This window comes from Thamnophis sirtalis, unplaced genomic scaffold, assembly GCF_051295495.1.
Source record: "Thamnophis sirtalis isolate CommonGarterSnake01/CBP01778 unplaced genomic scaffold, rThaSir2_p1.2 scaffold_3, whole genome shotgun sequence".
NCBI lineage: Eukaryota > Metazoa > Chordata > Lepidosauria > Squamata > Natricidae > Thamnophis > Thamnophis sirtalis.
The window spans coordinates 42041608-42065588 of NW_028261383.1; the positions used below are offsets into that span (position 1 = coordinate 42041608).

At 38.8% G+C, this 23981-nt stretch overlaps 1 protein-coding gene across 5 annotated transcripts in view; it reads left to right on the plus strand.

Annotated features, from left to right (window-relative positions):
• The window catches only part of PTPRG (protein tyrosine phosphatase receptor type G), a 722188-nt gene that overhangs the window by 659089 nt on the left and 39118 nt on the right, over positions 1-23981 (plus strand). For all 5 annotated transcript variants that reach the window (XM_087708786.1, XM_087708785.1, XM_087708789.1 and 2 more), the window contains one exon: positions 15369-15460. In XM_087708786.1, the coding sequence (XP_087564912.1) occupies positions 15369-15460 (92 nt within the window). The remainder of the gene's footprint in view (positions 1-15368; positions 15461-23981) is intronic.

Consider the following 23981-nt stretch of genomic DNA (forward strand, 5'->3'; position numbering starts at 1 on the left):
ATCTTGATAAGGTTTTTCAGAAGTGGTTTGCCATTATCTCCTCCTTAGAGCTGAGAGTGTGTGACTAGCCCAAGATGACCCAACTAGCTTTGTGGTAAACAAGGGACTAGACCTCATAATCTTCTGGTTTCTAACCTGATGTCTTCATCATCACGGTTCTCTAATAAATACTAGGTGATTTTCCCCCTTTCTTTTTTGAAAGCCTATTTTAGATTTATATTCTATTTCATTCTCACAAAAAAGATTGAGGAATTGTTTGTGGCTTCAGCTAGTTATAATAGAGGTATTGTGAAGTATCACAGAATAAAGGTAAGGCAAAGAGGATATTACATTATAGAGGGTGTCAAACTGGATTTCTTTGAGGGCTGTGCCACCCTCACCCCCTGTTTTTGGCCTGGACAGCTTTCTGTAGCACTCTGGCCAAAATGGGGTGTGGGGTCCACACATGTCCCCCCCCATGCACCCAGTTTTTGGCCTGGACAACCTCCTGCAGCACTCTGCTGGCCGAAATGGAGTGCAGGGGTCTTAGCCCCCTCCCCCATGTCCTGTTTTGATCAGCAGCGGCACCACGGGCCAGTGCTTTGCTATTTCCAGGCTGGTCCCGCGAGCCAGATCTAAGCGTGGGTTAAGTTTAGGGTTAGGTTTAGGGTTAGGTTTAGAGCACGCTTCTATCGGCGCGCTGTTGTCGGCACGCTTCTGCGCTCATTCGTCGGCGCAATTTCGAACTCGCACTTTTTTCCCAGTGGTTTTGTTGTCACGCTTTTGTCAAGCACGCATTTGTCGGTGAACCAGATCTAAGCACTCTGTGGGCCAGATTCGGCCTGCGAGTGTTGAGTTTGACACCCCTGTTATAGACTGAGAGACTGGTGCCCTGGAGACTTGTGTTTTATGTATTATAAGGTTGCATTGAAAAAAAATTAGCCATCCACCCTCAAATGATATGTTACAACGAATCCTTCATCTGTCTCTAACAATATCCTGTTCCTCTTCCATAATCTCTTTTAGACTGTCAGTCCACCTTGCACATTCTCTTCCCCCTTTTCAACTTCACTTACTCTTGCCAAGCATTGCTGTTTTTTGTAGCCCATCTCTGATCCCCAAAGTAAGTGAATTCCTGCCTTTTGATTATCAGCCCAAGGAAGCAGTCTTATAGCAAGATTGTTTGATAGAGTCTTCTCATCCACAGTACTATTAGTAACCAGATCTATATCCGTAATTCAAAAGCATTTTCTCTTCTTTTTCGGCTCCTTCTCAGTCTCCAGCTTTCATTATCACCAAGAAACCATTGCTTTATTAATCTCACTCATAGAAATATCTTTATTCTTCATGATCTTGTTCAACATAGTCTTCCTCTAGAGGATTGATCTCCTTTTATATATCCTTGAGTTTTTTTAAAAAAAACAAGCATCTGCTTTTACTTCTTTATTGCAAGTCTATTAAAGTGCTGGTTAACATTGCTATTGTCTACTTGATATTTAACATTTATCATATTTTCACTTTCCATTTTTACTTTATAGTCACATTGACTAAATTGTCTGACTTTTCTAATTTCTAGTCCATAAACTTTGGGACTTTTTCCTATTATAGATCTGTGAGCACTTGTCTCTTCTTTTCTGCAGCTTTCTACTTCTATCCTATATATCTGCATTTGATTTTGTTTCCTAAATTTTGCACTTGTCTCTATTACGTTTCATATTATTATTTTCAGGCCATTTCTCCAATCAATATCATTTTCAATTTTGTTTCTGTCTGCTAGGGAACACCTTTCCCACCTATTTTTGTAACATCTGCAATTTTAATAACTGTCTCCTTCCCTCTTTATTCATTTGGATTTATATGCAGAAACTGGTTATTTTTAACTACAATGCAACTCCTGCCTCCTTTCTATTGTTTTAATTCTTTTTGAACAAATGGTATCCTTCAGTTTCTAGAATCCAATTATGGGAGTCGTCTCACCATCATGTCTTTGTAACTATTAAATCATATTTTCCATTCTCAAGGTTGTTTTAATTTCCCATATTTTGAACATTATTGTATAGACTGTGAAGGCTATCCACTTTATGAGCAAATATTCTTTCTAGTTTTTAATTGAATTATTTAAGAAACCCCATTTCAAGAACATTCTAAAGTTCATAAGTTTTAATTAGAGATCCTTATTTCAATGTTGTTGTTCAATGTTATTTTAATTCCCCCAAGATTTAATTTAGAGTTATCCTAATGAAGCTTTCCATGTTCTGACAAAACACATTTGTACCAGTCCTTCTAAGGTACAGCCTATCATATCTGCAATCCATAATCTAAATTATTCTGACTATAGTTCCAATGAAATCTCTATAATGAAATCAACTCCTAAATTTATACTCTCTGCAAATATGCTTGTCATTCTATAATTCCATTTATAAAAGTTTTCAGTATAGTATTTTCGTTGCCTTTGCTCTTTTGTAATTTTGAGTATTCTTACATTAGTAGAAATTTTTGTGTCATTTCTCTAATGTAAAAACCATCTCTAATTTTCCTTTCTTCCTGTTCTCCAATATTTTTAGCATCATTCATTAATACATTGTATCTTTTTTGGCTTCTTGGACCTTAGTATTCTTTAATAAATGGGACCCAGAGCACAACTCTCCTGGTATACCTGGTAGGAGAGGTAAAGGGACTCAAAGAAAGCCATATAGGGTTTCATAAGTGATAACCAGCATCCATAGTTTCATCTGGAATTTTATTGGGAGCAAATGCAATTGATGAAGTAATCTGGGTATACTTAGGCACATCCATAGTGGTTCATGCCATGATTTTCTGGACCAACTGCAGCTTCCAGATGTTCTTCAAGGGCAATCTGATGTAGTGTCCATCTCAATAATCCCAAAAGGAAATGCCTGACTGTTTGTGGTCCTTTCATTTTCTGAACTACATCACTGGACTGGTTTATCGTGGGGGGGGGGGAGCTTTTCAAACAGGCAGCTTTAATCTGTTTATGACTCAAGATGAACAGAACTGCTCAAATTGCAACGAATAGACAATCGGTAGTGCCCAATAGACAACTTTCAGAACAAGTACGATATAACTGCATTCCTTTGTCTTACTTTGCAGCCTGGCTAAACGTTGACTAGTTGTGCCCACTTCACTGTTCACAATGGCTTGTAACCAAAGCATAGGAGCCTGTTAGGGTGGATAATTTTTAAGGCACTGGCTACAACAGTGTAAACATGCTCCTCGCCACAGCTGCCACCTTCAAAGCCAGTGGCCACTGGAAGTGAAGAAGCACTTCCAATACACTTGTACTTTCCTGGGAAGTGCCACCCTTCCCCCACCCCACACAGACTCTATCTCTGTCTCTCTATATATCCAAGTCCTATCTCCTTACCTAGATTTAATTTCAGTGGTTGCCCCTCAGCCAGCCCAATATCAAAATTGGACAAAAATTCAAGGTTACCCACGACTTCCTTGGAGTTTGATGATCCTGAAGGCATCCTCCCCTCTAAAGCTCTGAATGATAGCCCCATAGCAGTTACATTAGATGTTAAATAAAGCAGAGGACAAAAGAGCATCTCATGAGTCATCGCAGTTCAATGATATACGCATTGAATAGTAATCCATGTGGAAAATCTGTGTTTTTGTTGCTCAAAGTAGGGGTTGGCAACAAACAAGGATTCCACCTCCAAGGACTTCATTAACCCATCCGTAGCATGATACAATTTATTCTGTCCAAAACCTTCCTGTCAATCCAAGTTCTTCCATTTCTGCCACCTATTAGTAGTATTTTGTCCTTTGTCCTTCCCTGTTGCATTTAACACCTTCCTCACTGTGAGACATATATTCCAGTCATTTATTGGGAAAGATAAATAAATAAAAGCGCTAAAGCGAGTCCCTGCAAGTCTCTTGATCAGCAAGGTGATCAAACCAGTCAGTCCTAGAGGAGATCAATCCTGACTGCCCTTTAGAAGGCCAGATCCTGAAGATGAAACTCAAGTACTTTGCCCACCTAATGAGAAGGAAGGACTCACTGGAGAAGAGCCTAATGCTGGGAACGATTGAGGGCAAGAGAAGAAGGGGACAAAGAGAATGAGGTGTTGGAAGGAGTCACTGAAGCTGTAGGCATGAGCTTAAATGGACTCCAGAGGATGGTAGAGGACAGGAAGGCCTGGAGGAACATTGTCCATGGGGTCGCAATGGATCAGTCATGACTTCGCAACTAACAACAACAAGGTGAGCTAGGGGAATAATCAAATCTAGGAAGTGGTAGGCAATATTTCTTCTCAGTTCCTTCAGGGCTTATCCATTGTGAGTCATGCAATGGGTCCAAGCTTAAGCAAGCTGTGGGTGGAGCCAGAGCCAAAGTGGGCAGAGTTAACCTTTTCCCTCTGATCTCCCCCCCTTTTCTCTCTCACTTCCAAATAACAGGGTGCAGGAAGAGCAGGTAATGGTTCTCAGAAGCTTGAGCCAATCTGTTCAATAGACATTTTGAAATTACTCTGAAGGTCCCAAGATACCCAAGCCTGACTTAAGGCTTCTATTAAACTCTTAAAGCCATTCATGAAATCATTTAGGTTTATTGATAATTTGGGTTAGTTTACTGCAGATGTTCATTAAGCAACTTGATCCACTTTGTAAAAGCAGTTTTAAAATAAAGAATAAAAACATTTCAAAAAGAAATCCTGTGATCATTTATAGGATGGGGAACATGCCCTAATTTCTTTTGTAAATTTTTCCCTTCGTTGCCAACTGTAGTACAGATGCTCAAAGTATTGATTAAAATATAGCAGGGGTTGCTAATTCTTCTAGCTGTCAGAGGTCACAAAAACTGCAATTATTTGCTATTCAAGATTATTAAGTCATCCCAAATTACCTTTCAACATTGTCCTTGCCATCCTCAAGGGATATTGTTAGAAAGAAAGAGTAAAGGTCTTAGCCCATCACCACCAATGTTCATATTCAGTTCATGTAAACGTATGGGGCATTCTTTCAGTTTTTGAAATAGAGGATTTCTCTCCTGCTTGGCATACAAAAATTCCTGTTTAGCCGAACAGAGCAGGTTTTTAAGTACATTTCAATTATGGAAAACATTTATTTGCATTAGTCTTAATTTTAAAATCAAATTATTTGATACCAATTTAATACATTTGGATAATAATATGTATGCAGCATATTCTCATCTTCAGTTAATATAAATTGTTAATCCCCTGGCCAACACATTTCATAGAAAAAACCTGAAGGTGAAGCTGATTTCAATAGACCAGTATGGATTTTGCAATATTGTGGTGATAGCTCTCTTTTCCAACGTTCTTTTTCCCCCCAAATGTGTTGGAATTATAATTCTGGGAAATCCTACTAGAAAGCCTGGAAGATTATAGAGAACAATGAGTTATAAGCCATCTTGGCTACAATTGTCAAATCAAAGATATATTGTACTGACTTGGAACATGGAGCTTCTCTAAGCTGTTAAACAGGCCCCGATATTCATTCTTCTCTGAATGTACCTATTATTTTTAGGCTCTTAAACTGATTGTGCTGCATTCCAGAAGCTGATTCAGTGTTATACATCCTGTTCAGAATTTTTTTGCCAATTTCATAATTTCTAGTATTATGAGAATAAGGGAAGATGACATAAGCAATAATAAAAGAATAGCACATATTTGGGAAAGATTGTATGTCACTTTAAATGTTGATGAATCACATTAGAAATGTTGAATAACATTTTTCTAACTGATGAGCATTTTCTGTGCAACATATCCCCGTCCACTTTTCTCAAACTTTATTTTCCATGAGAAATTTTCCTACTAATTTCAGGAATGGCTATTTTTTATTCTTTGGGAAAAAAAATAGTGGGTTCAATGTGTTTCACAGTATAAAAATATGGGGTGGGAACATACATCATTTGATTTGAATAAAGGCATAAAATATACTTTTCCTAACAATTCAGTTGTCTGAAATAATGTAATTTAGCATAAGGAGAATATTTATTAGAAGTTCAAAGGTATAAGTAAAATGACTGCACAATTAGCTTTATTGGTAGTCCTTGACTTGCAAACATTCATTTAGTGACTGTTCAAATTTATGACAGCACTGGGGAAAAAATGGCTTACGATTGGTCCATGCAGTTCCAATCATTGCAAAACCTCTTGGAATGTGTGAGCGAAGTTCAGGTGCCTTGCATTGCATCGCATGTTACTATGGGTCATATGATTACTATTTATAACCTACCCAGCCAGCTTCCAAAAAAGCAAATCTATAGAAGAAGCCAGATTTGCTCAACAACTCCTTGATTCACTTTAAGACTGTAGTGTTTTGCTTAACAACCATGGCATAAAAAAGTTGTAAAATCAAGCAAGATTCACCTAACAATGGAAATGCTGGTCCAGATTATGGTTATAAATCAAGGATTACCTGTGTAAGTATTCTCTATAATCAGGTCTCAGATCTTTTGCTTGTTTACTTACAATTCATTCTGGTGCGGTGAACAATGTGGATGAGCAAACTTGTATGGGGAGATATTCTAGCTCATGTTCCAATTTCATAGAGCAGTGATGGCAATTCGGCACTGAGTGCCCAAACCAGAACACACATGCATGTGTGTGCATGTGTGCCGGAAACCCAACGCACGCATGGCTGTTTTGGGGCTGTTTTCAGGCCATTTTGGGGAGTGTTTTGGGGGTCAAAAATGGCCTGAAAAATGGCCCCCAAACAGCCTGAAAACAATCTGAAAAACAGTCTGAAAATGGCCCAAAACTGTTTTGGATGCAGCCTGGAAAGTGGCCCAAAAAACAGTCTGTTTTTTGCCCATTTTTCGGGCCGTTTTCAGGCCTTTTTCCAGAACTCTGGTGATCGTGAGGACCAGCTGGTGACAGCACGCGTGTCTACAGAGAGACCTCTGCTTTCCACATCTGGCACATGTGCCATAGGTCGGCCATCATGGTCTTAGAGCTATAACACTTTGGATTGTATACCAAAGCCTCAGGTTCAGCTCCTGTCATTACTGAGAAGAAAAGACCTTGACTAAAATCATGAAACGCTGCCATCAGTCGGTATCTACAATTGTGGGCTAGAGGTCTGACTACAGAGGAGACTGCGTGCCTTCATATCAAAAGCAGTTTTTAATAGATCTCTCCGTCATCTCTGCCCTTCTTCTCAATGTAGCACATCCATAGGAAAGGAATCAAAATAAGAGGTTGGGCAGTTAGTTACCTTGTTCAGAGCAAGAATGCACAGTGTAAGGATTTGATTCAAAAGGGTTTATGTGTACTTTGTAGTTCTTGGTTCTAAGAAATTAATTCACAGCTAAAGCTGCTTTGCTGGGCCTGCTCTAATTCATTCTACTGTTCGCTGGATTGTTCACCACCTTGGGAAACTTTCATTTGAATCCCTGAGGCAGAAATTGTCTAGAGAGTTTCCTTCATGCTCCATTATATCCTATATCAGGGGTGTGAAACTCGATTTCATTGAGGGCCGCATCAGCGTTGTGTTTGACCTCAGGAGGTGGGGTAGGGGCGGCCAGCTATATGTCACTCATGTCAGGGGTGCCTATGGTGGCCCGAGAACTCTGCCAGCGAAAATGGGCTGTTTCCAGGGTGTCCCTGCAGGTCAGATCTAAGCACCCTGCAGGCCTGATCCAGCCCCCAGGTCTTGAGTTTGACACCCCTGTCTTATATGAACAGGAAAGACAGAAGCTGTCCCAGATGAGCCTAATGTCGCCCAAGCACGCTAGCTATTCATTCCTTTTCAGCAGGTTATTTGTTCATGGGAGCTTTCTCTCTGCTGACTTCATAATTATGAGAACCCACACGATTTGCTCGTAAAAATCAATGGCCTATAATCCTATCAGTGGTAAGCAAGTGTCATCTTTAGGCACTGTCCACCAGCCATTTCTTGCCTAAAATTAACATTTTTGCTGGATGGTGGCTTGTAGTCGATACACAAGCCATTCATGCTTTTTGGTGGAGGAAGTTTCCTGAAGATCTTCTGCCAGCTTTGATGCTGTGATAGAACTGAAGAAGAGCAAACGTTTAACTGCAAGGTTGTTTACTACACAGGGGGGACAAGTATGTATTATGTCATCAGCAGCATATGCAATAATGAAGTGCTGCACTGCAGGCAATTAATTTCAAGATTTAAATAGATAAATAGGGGAGAGAGAGAGAGGGAGACTGTTCTTTGTCTTCCTCTAACTGAGTTCCGAGGACCACTAACTCCCTCACTTATTCTTTTGGCTGTAACTCAACCTTGTTCTCTTTAATTGTATGACTTTAAAGAATGTTAACTGGCTTAGTTTTCTCTGTCATGTTTCTCTTAGTTTCTAAGTTTAAGCTCTACACAACATCTCAAAAAGGACTAGAACTCACAGTTTCCTAGCTTCTAACTTGGTGTTTTAACCATTACCGTGTTTCCCTGAAAATAAGGGTCTTATTTTCTTTTGATCCCCAAAATAAGCACTTGGCCTTATTTTTGGGGAGATCTTACTATTTTTGAGGTGCAGGAGGCAGCGAGTGTGGTCACCTCATGGCTGCTGCTGTGTTGCAATATTTTCAGGGAGGGCTTATTATCGGGGAAGGGCTTATTTTAGCGCATTTGCTCAAAAACCCGATTGGGCTTTTTATCCGGGGAGGTCTTATTTTCAGGGAAACAGGGTAGATTGTCCATCCCTTTAACTTCTTCTATATATTTTCTTCCTTTGGAATGCAGTTTTTCTAGATATGATTTTTGATGCCCTCAATAAAATCAGAACACAGAAAGCATCACTGATACTTTTAGGACTACCAGTTTTTTTGTACAACTTTAGGAACTCAAAGACAGGAAAGCAGGTTCTGTAAATCCCAAAGCTGTCTTCTTCCTTTGCAAAGGAATGCCATCCTCTTCTGTACAAATCTCAAGATTTCTAACGCTCAAGACTATGCTGGAACTAAATTTTCCAGAAAATTCCCAAACAAAAATGTCTTCAACTATTTTGATAAATCTCTCCGACAATCTTCAACTACTTCAGAGACAAGGAATATTGCTTCACATATCTTTCAAAGATATTAAATTCACCCTTTTGATCTGTGTTATACAGTGCTCAAGCTACAGCATTTCAAATGATAGGGAATTTTAAAAAACCCTCACTGTACCTAGTGGATCCATTTGTTTCGGACATTGCAAGGTTAAATTCAGGTACAAATTCCATCTTTTTTCTCCCCTCAAATGAGGCCAGCCTGTTTGGCATTGAAGCCAATAGCTACTAGTTTGAGGGAGGCAGAAAACTAAATGCAACATTACCTCCAACCGTTGCTGTTTTTTCCTGGAGAAAAGAAAAAAAAATGATTCTTGACTGCATAATGTCAACTGAAAAATACAAGACACAATTATTGAGCTCCTCAGTAATGTGGCACCGAGACACACACACAGCTTTGCACAACAAACTATGTAATTAAAAAACAGATGTACAGATGAATCACCATTCTTGATTTTCCAAATGTGTGAAGGAGATCTTATATTTAGGAATGATTCCTTCATGTAACTTACTTTAAAAACATTTGAATACGAAAGCTGAACTTCAAGGACATGCAAAACAAGCAAAAGCTTGTCATCTTTCTAAAAGGAATTTTTAACTTCTTGGTTTTTAAAGAATTGTAGATCCATCCATTCACAACCGTTCCTGAGCAATTACCTGTCAAATTTTTAAAATCAATTTTCTTTTAGGCAATGACTCTTGTTTTGTATTCATCCCTCTCATCCCTGTTCAAGGGGTTTAAATCTCAAAGTGGTGTCCTGTTGGCATGTACATACAGTATATGAGTATATTCTTTGGTTTCTGTGCACAGTGTAACCCTGCCTGATGTCTGCCAGAGCCAAGGTGGCGCAGTGGTTAAATGCAGCACTGCAGGCTACTGCTAGATCAGCAGGTCAGCGGTTCAAATCTCACCGGCTCAGGGTTGACTCAGCCTTCCATCCTTCCGAGGTGGGTAAAATGAGGACCCAGATTGTTGGGGGCAATATGCTGACTCTCTGTAAACCGCTTAGAGAGGCCTGAAAGGCCTATGAAGCGGTATATAAGTCTACTGCTATTGCTATTGCTATTGCTATTGCTATATGTCTGAGATCTCACAAAATTACTATTCCCTAAGGAAAAGTCAGCCAGAAATAAAGCATATGGAGATAGGGGATGGTGGTGGAAAGAGAATGATGGGTCTGCTTCAGGGAACACATTGTTTTCTTTCAAAGACAACAGAGTTCTCAATGATTCATAGAAAATATGTGGGCTTTATGAATTATTCTGGAAATGTAGAATGCCACTGTAATTATAAAATCCAAAAAATGTTTCTTCAGTTGTGTAACTTCATAACAAGACTTCCATAATCTGGTATCCATGCCTATAAAAACCTGTTGCTGCTTTTCCAAATTACTCTCAAAACAGCTTTTTTAAGATGATTAAATAAATTCAATACATAGTACAAAAATGTAGAATCTGAAATATACAGTAATGCAGCCACATTTGAAACCAACAAGGTCATTGCAAATTAGTTTCTTTAAATATATATATAACTAGATTTATTTTACAAATATCGAATTGGTGCAAATCCAAAATCACTAAGATCGTATATTATACATGTGGCAAATGAATGTATCTTTCAATATAGTGCATACATTAATGTATGTCCTTTTGAAGATAGAAAAGTATAAACAGGCATAGTGAATGTTGTTGGTGTATAAATTTCCTCTTCTCTGTTATATTTTATATCCTTAATTTATTTGACCAATTAGTTAGTTATTAGATTTTATCCCGCCTTTATTACTTTATTCCTACTCCTTTTTGTCCCTTTTCATAATGTTGCTAACATTGAAAGCAACAGTATGAAGGAGATAACTAGATATGCATTGTTTCTTCCTGCTTCTCTTTCTTGGATCTACATTAATGAATATCAGTGAAGTTTTACCTGGCACTTAGATATTTGACATAAATAGTAGCTGATAAATAAGGTACTGTACTTTGAAACTTCCGGGTAGAATGTTCTTCCTTATAGTTTTAGTAACTCAGAAACTATATGATTTTCAGTCTTTGTTATTACAGAGACCAGATCTCTTTGACAACCTGATTATTCCTTTGATTTTGTGATAAAGCTCCATTCTCCAGAATGTTAGGAAGTTATTTATGCCATAACCAGTTGTGTAGGTGTGTAGAATGGGCATAACGATCTGCCAACAGAGAGGAAGCTGCCTTTGTTTAAAGCAACAGAAATATAACACAGAGAGGCATTCAAATACATTGTACATTACAACTCTAAACTTGGTTTTTATTTTCATATAGACTAAGCCCCTAAACCAGAGAATTCAAATATTATAGTTATTATTCTCCCACAGTAATTTTTTTAATTAAAAAAAGTATTGCAGAAACATTTTCCCAGCAGTATATAGTAGTACCCATTTGCCATATCGTGGCTAAAAATCCACAGAGCTCAGGCTCTTAACCCATTCTTCTTGGGGTCCACCCAGGATCAATTCTGTACCTCTCCAACCAGGAAGATTGTTACGTGGCACTGTGCCCTCAGTCAGAGTTGACAATCCTCAGCCAAAATTCTGATTCTGCGCCTAGCAACTTCTTGTATTTCTATAGTCTTCCTTATCTTTTATCTTTATCTATTATTTTAATAACTCTAGTGAAGAAACTGTGTACCATCATTTGCAACCCTGGGCACAGTAAGTTTATAAAATGTTATTTAGACTTACCCAGCAAATTATATATGTGGAACACTAACCACTGCTACCTCCAGATCTGCTGGGCATTGCTGGGCGCCTGCTGAGAATCGATGGCCTGAAGCAGTTAGAGCAATTAGGTTTTTATTAAGTGTAACTTGTGAGCACCTTACTTATAAATCTACCGATCGAAGCTAAAAACTGAATCCTATAGCCATTCCAGGATCACTTGCAAACAACTCATTGGCCCCAGAGATCATCTGGATATCAGTTCTAATGAAAAAAAAGTATCTAATAATGATAGGAATGTTTTAATATTTTATATCAACATAAAATCAAAGTTGCTCTCTCAAAAGTGCAGGTATTCTCTCACGCCCTTTGTTCTCCAAGACATCCACTTTGAAGAGCCATTTGCTACCTCTGTGACAGATAAACTTTGCTTTTCTTATTATTCTAATAAAAAGAATATCCGAATCCTATCTTCCTGTAAACCCACAATCAAAATTAGTTGTAGCCTATTGCAATGGATTAGAATGCTGATTTTCTGAGAGCAGAGAACTAACCCAGATTCCTCTAATGTGCCTTCTGTTTATGAAATTATATTTCTCCTTGTTCAATATAAATACATGCAGAGTTGTCTTCTGTTTGGTAAACATTATTATTTTTACACAGAATACTTTAGGAAGGGGAACTGTGTGCTGGGCTCTCTTTTTCCTTTTCTCTCTCTCCACTGGAAGAAAAAATAATAATACTTAAAGCTATCCTCTATGGATTTCCTTCACTCAGAAGAGAAACTCCAGAATGCATGAAACACCGGCGCCTTCTGCCTGATCCATATTAATAACCTTTCCTTTACTGTGACTGATTTATGCCCCTTTTCGCCCCCAGGGTGTTCAGTCTAAAATAAAGGCAGACCAAATAGAAGCCAAATACTTCTTTCGGCAGGAGGGAGAAAAAAAGAGCAGTCAAGCTGTTCAAGAAAGAGAAACTCATTTCTGTAAGAAGGTTTGGTTCTATAGGTTACACAACCAGGAAATATACTTGCCAAAAGATCGGAGCAATGGTTTGGTTTGATTAAAATTCTCCAGTGGCTGCATATTGATTCAGCAGCTCTGTAGAGGTGGCGCCCTTGCTTTCATTATTTATCTAGTGCCATAAGTGCACAGTGCACAGCAATTGGGATTGCCAGATGTCCCTAGCCTAGTATGATAGTCCTGGAAGTCTGTGTGGTGTAATGAATAGAGCATCAATTGTTAACCTGGGGAACCTGGATTCCAGTCCATACACAGCCCTCTTTCAAAATGGGTGGCATAGTCATTTCCACCCAATCTTTATTACAAGAGTGTTGTTATGACAGACATACCACTTACAACTGTGCTATTCAAAACTCATGCAAAGCTAGCTAGGAAATAGAGAGGGAGGGAGAGATGATAGATAGGTATGTGTGTGAGAGAGGGAGGGAGAGAGAGAGACACAGACAGAGGCAGATGACAGACAGACACAGGCAGGCAGACAGATAAATAGATACAGACATAGATCAATGATAGATAGATAGATAGATAGATAGATAGATAGATAGATAGATAGATAGATAGATAGAGTAGAAAGAGGGAGCAAGTGAAGTATCAACCTGATGGGTAAGGAGCATCAGCTGTGAGGTTGGTTAGTGCCTTGAAAGCCCTCCCTCTCTTTTTTTAGCTTTCAGTTTTAATTGTTATTCTTGTTTTAATGGCATAATTGACTGTTTTAATGGCTAAAAATATAAATAATATCTTATTTGGATATGATTGTATGCTTTTTTCATTGTACACTGCCCAGAGTTGCCCTGTGACTGAGATGGGTGAGTAGTGTTCAAATTTGATATATAAGCAAGTTGACTTTTAAAAAAAAAAAAAAATCAAAGTTCAGCTGAGCACAGTAACTAGTCCTTAATTTGTTTAGTAATAATGCACTTTAATTCTGTTATCATAAAATTAATTGGGGATAAAAGTAGCTTTGGAAAACCTTTTTCTTGCTAATTCATAGTACATGGCTTCAGGGGCAAGGAATTAAAAAGACTGTATTCTCTTCCTTTTTCAAAATTAACTCTGGATATTAAGGCTCCGCAGCTCTTCGTATACACTTTTTCTTCACATGGGCAAAGCTGCACAGGAGATGCCTGCACTTGACTCAGAGCTGAAGATGGGGGGGGGGAACGGGGGGGGCAGACAGCCAAGTAAAGACATGGAGTGAGAGAGGGGCTCAAGTTAACTAAATGATGCTACCAGAATCCCACAATGCCCACATCTTGATCTGACAGCCTTAAGTTTTGATGTCAGTGCAATTCAAACTCACACAAACTCTTCTAAGTGTTTCCCTTGGCCTTTGAAAATTGCTGTGAGTTGTGTTGTGCTGTTCCCCCCACCCCTTCTTTCTTTTCAAAGTGCTCTACTATGTAACTCTGGCTGCAAACAATGGCTATAGAAATTGCTTTGACCGTGTCAGCAGAGTGGATGGGATGGTGGTGGGCTGTTCTGCTTGGCCCTAATTCCAGAAACGGAGCTAGCCAGCAAGAGAATGTTTTTGCAAACATTTCACCAGCAAAAAGCAGCCCTGTGCTTTTCAGGGAAACTTCGCCCGGGTGATGCTGCAAACATTCTGCCCAGAAGTGCAGAAGTCATTTTTGTTGTTGTTGTTGTTTTGTTTTCAAGCTGGGCAAGAAGAGGGGAATCTCTGCTCTATCTAGGATTTGGCAAAGAGCTCCTAACAGCTGAGAGTAGCCCTCTTTTTTCCCCATCACAAGAGCAGCTCATGCTGAGCAAGGCTCATTAAATATTCACTTCCAGCTGCAAGCAGCTCATTAAGGCAGCACCAAGCAGTGACGCTGCTGCTGGAAAACCGTGTCTTGCTGAGCATCACCATGCAGAGACTCAGTGGAACACTGGATGCTCTCCTTCTCAGTGCCTTCTCCATGATGACCAGCTTATGCTCTTTGCTTTGCATTAAGTACAGGTAAAAAGACTGCACTGAAAAGCCTTAGGCAGATGGACTCCATTCGTTCATTCGGGTTTGGGCTCTTTGGCGGGCGCGTGCTGGGGTGTGGCCATCGAAATTGCGTTCCGAATCGTTTTCGGGGTCGGGAGGGGGGGGTCTTGCTGACAAGCAATGTTGGATTTTCTGGGCATGGTTTTGGGTCTTATTTCATAGGAAATACCGCATAGAAGAAAAAGAAGACGACGGGCGCCAGGAGAGAGATGAGGCAAAGTTGTGTTAGGTTTTGGAAAGTTTGCAACTTTCTGAAGGAAGGAAGATTCCCCCAAGTGTCGGTTTTAGATGCTCTTTCCGTGACGTTATGTTGGAACATTTCCCACAAGGTTGTGGTTGTCCCTCTTAAATTCCCTTTTGAGGAGCTGTTGCAGAGCTTGGAAGCTTAAGTACAACCTGAACAAACCCCAACCTCACTGCCGCTAAACTTTTTGGACAACCTGTTTTAACAGTTTAATAATAGATAACATACAGTGTTCTTAAATTAATGAAACAGCTTTTTCCCATTGGAAGTTCCTGACATCATAACTTTTTATTTAAATAGCCAACAACAACCATCGGCATTAGGGGAGAAGGCAGAGTCTGAAATGGACTTGTTCAACTGGCCTGTCGAAATGTTTGATTTTGTACAAAAGTGCTCCTAAACTCTGAAGGTAGTGATGCTATTTCTCTTCCATTTGCAGAAAATGTTTCCAGACAGCTCATTTCTATGTAGAAGACAGCAGTTCTCCTCGGGTGGTACCAAACGAAACCGTCCCCATTATTCCCATCCCAGGTAAGAAAGGCCTTGCCTCATTCGTCCATACCTTTGATCATGGATGCAACTGTTTGAATTTGCTTAACAATTTATCCTAGTTTGGGTACAATTAAAGTCAGTTGCTCTTCACAGTCGTATGATTTCTTCCCATGGTTTAAGCCTGTTGTGATTTATAGCCCTGTTTCTGTACAGTAATTATTTAAAATGGAGTAAAAGATGTGGAGTTTAACTTTTTTTCCTTTGGATGAAACCCCCTTGATGGTTTCACAAAGGAAACCTCTAGATGTCATATAGAATTTGTCTTTTCTGACCCCGGTATCTGGTCCTGTATGAGTCTTTAATTCCATTTGCCTTTTCTACTCAAAATCTTCATCTTAATGTTCAACAATGTCTACTAGAGGTAAATAGGTAGCATAATCTTGTGTATTTATACTTAGAAGAAAAGCATGGGTGTCGGTATGCTGGTCTTGTTGTATATTTATATTTGCCAGGATACTGCCATATAGGTAGGACATCTGATCCCTGCATTTTAGTTTAGTTCAATTTTGTTTCCAGCTTTAAAAAAATTAGTTAGTAAACATCTTTTTATGTAACCAAATGAAGTAGCTTTATTTGGGGTGAGCATAATTATTGCTGTTCAATATTGTAAATCTTTTTGGACTTTGTCAGTTTTAGCTCAAAGCTAAGAACCTACTTAGGATTATTCTACTTGAGTATAAACAGATTTGGCTCTCCTTTTTATTTAGGAAATAAATGCATGTTTTATCCTTTCACAGTTTGTTCATTCTTTTATTATCAATGGCTTAAAATAAGTCTACATACATTTATTTTTGTGTGTGTGAATGTGAGCTGAACTCCACTGATGGGAAGGTTTGATTATTGCTGTATACTATTTTTAATTCCTTTAAAAAGGAAGCCTAATGTATACTTCAAAGCAATTATGGAATGTCATGTTTTTTTCTCTGACAGGTTGCAAAAGCTATTGTAATAAGATTATGTTGCTTGTGTTATTTTCGCATATAATGTACTATATTGGATAAAAAACTTAGTGATGTGAGTTTTGCAATTACTAGATTAATTGATCAATTCTGGTCAGAGATAATAGAATGTTAGATAACGGAAAGTTGCTATTGGTTCATCCAGCTCATGTCTAACATGGTGGTCAGGGAATTATGGGAGCTGAATTCCAACATCTGAAGAAGGTCAATTTAGGAAAAAATGATCTACTCTGAGTTACAAATAAATAACTGTGAAAACTCTGTGAAAAATCCCTTTGACTCTTTTAAAGAATCCTTAGAAATAATTACGATCCAATTGTGTCATATAAAGATGAACAAATTCAAAGTTTGTATGAATTTATGGCTTCTATTAGCACTCCAGATGATGAAAGTTTTATAAAATTCATGATCGGAATATATTCTCTTTAAAATTGTTGCCAGAGCATATATGCATGGAGGAGTCACTTGGGATGTTGTTATTGAAAGTTGATCTTGTTTAGGTGGATATAAAAAATCTATGAGATTGTCTCCCCCAAAAAATCTCTGGGTAATGATCTGACATAGCTTTTCTTCACAGATGTTGTCCTGTTAGCTGTAAAATATATCAGAATTGTCTGGAACTAGTTATTGCAGTGTATTAATGCCCTTCATTTCTCTGTAACATTCTTCTCACCTTCTAATTACGTAGCACATTATATTACCTAATCCCAAAGGTGCTTTTTCAAGAGGCAACTGTACTTTCTGGTTTTTCTTTGAAGACGTTTCGTTTCTCATCAAAGAGTCTTCTTCAGCTTCTTGAAGAAAGAGCAAAACATCTTCAAAGAAAAACCAGAAAATTTGGTTGTCTCTTGAAAAAGCACCTTTGGGACAACCATGACCTGGATGACTGAGAATCTACATAGACATATATTAGGTAATCTTCATTCCCTAGAATGTCAGAAATTGCATAAATAATCCTCTCCAACATGGCAGTGCCTGTGCAATGAACTATATGTTTTCTATAAGTTGTTTGTTTCCCATATTTTTCTGAAGTACGTAAGTTACCTTATAAAAGATGAACAAGATGAGCTTACATATTCAAAGGCTTTAGGTCAAAGAAGCTTTTCAGCTGTTGTGACAAAAGACTAACATCTTTATACTAATGTGTACAATCTTTAATCTTTAAAAATCTACCAAGATATAGAAAAGCAGAATGCCAGGGAATAAATGTCTGATTCAGCTCTTTATTTCATATGCTAACTTGTTATACAAAAAATAAACCAACTGAAAAATTTCAAAACACAGTTTCCCCTCCAACTGCAGGGGTGTCAAACTCAAGGCCCGTGGGCCAGATCTGGCTCATGGGGTGCTTAGATCTGGCCCGCAGGGCTGCCCTGGAAACAGCAAAAGACCAGCCCATGGTGCCTCTGGCAGCGAAAGCATGCCCCCCCCAGAGGGCCACGGGCAGCCCTCCCAAGCTCCATTTTTGCTGACAGAGGGCTGCAGGGGGTGTCGCAGCAGAAAGTGGAGGTCACGAGGGCTGCAGGTGGCCCTACTGAGCTCCATTTTCGCTGGCAGAGGATTGCAGGAAGTCATCACAGCCAAAATGGAGCTTGGGAGCCCATTTTCACAGGCAGAACACTTGGGCCACCACAGGCGCTCCCCCCCAACGTTAGTGATGTTAAGCTGGCCATGCCCACCCTAGCTACACCCACCCTGGCCCCCTGAGGTGAAATACACCTTGATCTGGCCCTCAATGAAATAGAGTTTGACAGCCCTGTCCTATTGTTTAATGCAGAAACCCAAGCCATTTTCCACAGTAGTCTTCTTTCTTAGATACATAGGGCTAGATTTTTAATAATCTCCAACCAGCAGGGCCATTGACGTTTATGGGAAGGATAATGCATCATGACTAGAGGATAGGTTAGAGACCAATGGAATAGAGCAGGCTTGTCATTTACCAAAAGGAAGCACTTGATCTTGGATTCACTCATAATTATGAAGGGCTAGGATGTGCGTATGCATAAGTGTTTTAAATGATCGCTACTTACAGTTTTTCTTTGTGCATTTATTTTTGTGCTTTTGGGGGCCTACTAACCAATTTCTCATTGAGTATAGAAATTGAGTATAGTGATTTAAATAGATGATTAAACAACATTTTGGGAATAAGTGGTAGGCAATTCATTAATAAGTAATATTCCTATTGGACTTCAACTCTTCACTTCTGTGCCCTCACACACACATACACAAAGTGATTAGGGATATATAATATAAGTGAAATTAAGTGAAATGATCTTGTACATGTAAGAATAGATCCAGATACAGTCATGTTTAGAGCAGACACTGACATCGGGAACTTTAAGTCATTGTTCTCTCCTGTATTGGTCAGACCATACTTAGAATATTTCATCCCATTGAGGGCATCATGTGATCAACTGAACTGTGTCAGAGATCAACCAAAATGAATAGAAAGGTGCCTTTTTTCTGATTCACTCCCTTCTTACGTAGAAACTATAGAGGAGATTGTTGCCTCTTAGTAGATCTACTGAACATTTCCAGCTTTAATGAAATAGCAATTTGTAAAGAGATAATTCAAGTAGAACAGCCAGAAAGAGGTACAGTATCTACAAATATTTGGATAACATAGAAGGGGACGTTCTGTTAGAAGGGCCTAATTCATGCTTTTTCTGGGCTTCCTCAAGCCAGAAAAAACTCTTCCAGTCCATCTTCCTAAGCGATTTGCTGATGCAGCTTTCCAATGCCTGCCCATCAATTCTTACACCTATTATGTTAGGGACTCATCTCCCCCCCCCCCCAAATAAACCATTCTAAAAATTCTTTTTGGTAGTCTCCTACTGTTAATAAAACACTATCACTTCTGATTCTTTTCCCCCTCTTTGGAAAACATGAGAACATGAGAAAATATTTCATGCTTATATTGATTCTGAAAGTAAAGTACATATGACATTTTAACAAATGCCAGCTCCTTATAGTAATCTTATTTGCTAGTGCTAACCCTGCAGTAGTTTTAAATTGATAGTTAAATATCTCTCTGTGGAACTGTACTGCTGTTTCATTGAGCTGAGTGAACCTAATTTGATTTAGTTATACAGACACACTGGAAGCAATTTGACAGTGTATCCAAAACTGAAATATCTTGCACTTCCCTTTTTTTAAAAAAAAGAAAATCAGTCCTGCGAGGATTTTTAACATGTCCAGAATACATTACATTAATGTAAGTCCACAAAGGCAGAATTGTCTAATAATTTAACTGCCCTACTTTCATATGAGGAAATTTACTTCACCTCAGAACATAAAATTAAATAACTTATAAGTATGCTTTCATCTATGTGAATTTATGCTGAAAATCTGAGTCCTCATTGTAATTCATAATCATTTCAACTATGCAACCTAGAGAAACACCAAACACTGACAGGATCATATATTCACTTTCCCCTAAGCTATTAAACACATATGTGAATAAAAAATAAAACAATGTCTCATGCCCTCAAGGGAAAAATATTCTGCCCGGATGGCAGCCTTGCTGAATGTTTATTAATTACTACCATCCTCAGTGTAAACCCCTTTTAATTTTTTTTTCATTTGTTAGATTGCTGTATTTTAGACAGCTCCCGATTACCATTTTACTGAGGTAGTCATAGAAGTAAAATAAGAAAAGAAAAGCAGTATTGCTGTTCCTCCTCTCCAAAAAGGCAAAGCAATTTTATTTTTAAAATCCACATTAAACGTTGAGAATATTTCCTAATGATAGTAGTTTTTCTCCCCTGATCCTCCCCTCCCCCCCAAAAAAAATTGAACAGATGCAACCAGGAAATTTCCTAAATGGCTTTTGCCAAACTTAGGCCTTGCTAATTATTTTTGAACAACTTGCCATAGGGCCATAGATCAGGAATATAATGGGGATCACATTAATTGGACTACATGAAGTTTGTTTGAACTTTAAGGAACAGAAATGGGGTTGTTGTTGTATTTTTTAAAAAAGCATTTAATCTCCTTGTATTTGCTTGTGGAGCAAATGGCGATTGTTCAGATACCTAGCCTGATTGACCTGAAATGTGTGTGTGTGTGTGTGTGTGTGTGTGTGTGTGTGTGTGTGTGTGTGTGTGTATTGTTGTATTTGTGCTGATAAATAAATAAATGGAGACTAGTATAGATCTATTTCAAGCTATTTAGCTCTCATCAGCTAGCCATACCCTTACTGGCTAGCTGATGAGAGCTAAATAGCTTGAAATAGATCTATACTAGTCTCCCTTTATTTATTTATCAGCACAAATACAACAAAATGTAACAAAAAGGCAACAGTAAAAATATTGGGTTTCTGCCTGGATGGTCTCTTGTGACGAGCCGAAGGACAGAGAATGGAAGTAGTGATCTTCCTCCCATATTTGGGCATACCAGGGGTTGTAAAAATTATATATATATATGTGTGTGTGTGTGTGTGTGTGTGTGTGTGTGTGTGTGTATGTTTTATTTTTATTTTTTGTTCTCTATATACAAGTATAGGTATACATTTACATAGTTATTATTCTTTTTTACATTTGTCGTTCTTATACATTTGCCATTCCATTTACAGGGTTATAACATGCCATTTGGTTTGCTTTGTTTACCATCCCTTGCCTGTTATGTCACCACCTCCCTTCCTTCCTCTCTCCTTTCTCTTCCTTCTTCCCTTACCTCTCCCCTACTCCTCTCTTCCTCTTCCCCTTCCTACCTTCCCTCCTCTGAGTCTCCCTTCCATCTTCCTCTCCTCACCCCTCTCTTCATTCCCTCCTCTTCCTCTCATCTCCTCTCCTCCTCTCTTCCTTTATTTTTATATTGTTGTAGGTGTCTCTTCCAGCTCTTACTTTTTATTTCCTTGGGGTGGTATTTCCGCAAACCCAAAAATAGTTAAATATCCTTTCTTGGACCTGAACTATATTCTGAGCGCTCTTCCTTATCATGAGAGGAAAATATTCAAGAAATAATGTTTTAAATAAACACATAGCATAAATTATACCCCTTGCTCATGAAAGAATTCAATTTCTTCTTTGCAGACTGTATACTTTCCTTGTAATTTAAAGGTAAGCCTGTGCGCAACATCGGTAATTAACGTATCTCTCCATGGTTGTTGTTGGCATGGCAGCATATTAGATTATTTCCTAATTGGAAGAAATTGTGATTAATTATTTCATATGTCTCCTTTATGTTCTGCCTCTTCTTGGAGCAAGAGACTGGAGACCTCTACAGCAGTGTCGCTCAACCTCAGCGATATTAAGATGTGTGAATTTTCAATTTTCAACTCTTAGAATTCCCCAGCTAGCAATTCTGGAAGATGAAGTTGTCGAGATTGAGAGACACTGCTCTAGAGTACTTGGTAGTCATTGATATCAATGGCATATTAGATCAGTTCCCCGAAGATACTTAGCTTGATCAATGGGAAGACTATTCTTTGGGAATACCAGAAGATCCTGAAGCAATCAAATTTGGCTCATATACCCAGTTAAACTAACTAAACCCAGTCAGTCATGTCATGGGAACATCTCAAGATGCACACTTATTATCTACTGTTCTCCAAGAATAAGACCTCAAAAACCCAGGCTGCTGAAAAAATAAGTCTTCCTATTACCTGAGTCACAGCCAAAGTCTGCCATCACAGTGGCACAGCGGTTAGAGCGCAGTACTGCAGGCTACTTCTGCTGACAGCCGGCTGCCTGCCATTTGGCAGTTCAAATCTCACCAGCTCAAGGTTGACTCAGCCTTCCATCCTTCCAGGGTGGGTAAAATGAGGACCGAAATTGTTGGGGGTAATGTGCTGACTCTGTAAACCACTTAGAGAGGACTGCAAGCACTGTAAAGCGGTATATAAGTCTAGGTGTTAGTGCCATTGCTATCACAGAAGACTGTGAGTTCTAGTCCTGCCTTAGGCATGAAAACCAACTTGGTGACTGTGAGCCAGTCACTCACTCATTCTCACTCACCTCACAGGGTAGGAGGAAAAAGGAACATTAGATATTTATAAAAAATAATAAAGGCACAATCAAAATAAATACATAAAATAGTTTTCCCTTGTAATTCTTTCCTCTCCCTTTGTTTGCAAATGTATGGCAAGGCTTTGCCAAAGCGCAGACACACAGGCCTCATTAAACAGTCAGTCCCCTGTCTTTATTCTCATCCACCCACCACAAGCACAGAAGACTGTGTTCAGTTCTTATTGCATCCCACACTTAGCCAAAGAGCTTTCAGTCCATTATAGTGACCTAATAAAAAGGTTTTACTCCAAGCTGAACAGCCTACTAGCCTCATATCCCAGGCTTTCCTCGTACAAGAAGTTGAAGAGATACAGCACAACATTTGAGCCCCCTGGACTAGGTACACCAGCTCAATGTCTGAACCAGTGGTGGGTTTCAAAAAATTTTTGAACCTTTTCTGTAGGTGTGGCCTGCTTTGTGGGAGTGGCTTGCTGGCCATGTGACTGGGTGGTCGTGGCCAACTTGTAAAATGTGGTGAAACCCACTTAACAAAGCTCTTGCTTAGCAACCAAAATATTGGCTCAGGAACTCTGGCATTGAAGCATGCAAGTCTTAAAGCTGTCAAGTTACAAGATCCTTGCACCCCTAACCCTTTAGAAAAAAAAACCCAGGGGCATTCAAACTTGACAGCTTTAAGACTTGTGGACTTCAACTCCCAGAATTCCTCCTCTCTTTCTTCATCTTGATGATGTGGGGACGGGCGGGGGGAGGGAGCTGGAACCGGTTCTAAACGGCACTGTAGATTTGTAGAACCTCTTCTATAGAAGAGGTTAGAACTGGCAGGAACCCACCCCTGGTCTGAACATAGTGATCTGTCCATTCAGATATAAGGGAAAAGGTCCTTTATTTGTTCCTCAAATTGGTCAAACTTTGATTATTAAATGGCAGAACCACAGTTGCTCTGCATAGATGACGCAGGCTAATGTTTAGTAAGACAATCAAAGCTGATTTTACAATAGGGTTACATTATATTCATAATGACACAACTGAAGGATTTACTAGCACAGTCTTGAAGAAAATACCAAAATAGATCTGAATCTTATATATTTATGAACATTATTTGTTTCAGCATTTGTATTTTTATGGTAGGACTTGATTGTGATACTAATGAATCCCTGGGAAGAAACAACTTGCCCAAATAAAATATGAGCTGAGTAACTAATAAGTTTCTTTATTAGATGTGATAGGATATCATTCATTTCTTCAGAAGACTAAAACAGTTATGATTTCTGAACCACATTTTTCCTGACACAGTAGAAGGTTTTAAAGCAGCAGTTAGATAAATTACCTCCATGCAACAATTCCCTTTAAATTTGCTTAAGATTTTATTTGAGAAGCTCTATAACACTCATAAACAAAAAAAGTCAAAGAATTAACTTTTCCTAATAGGTCTGCCTACTTGAATGTGGAGTTCTCAAACTTTAGGTATCCTTGATTGTCTGCTTTTCTACAATATGTGGCTCACTGATAAATCTAAAGTGAACAAATCACAAACTCAAACATTCTTTAACTTTAGTCTCTTGATTAGGATAT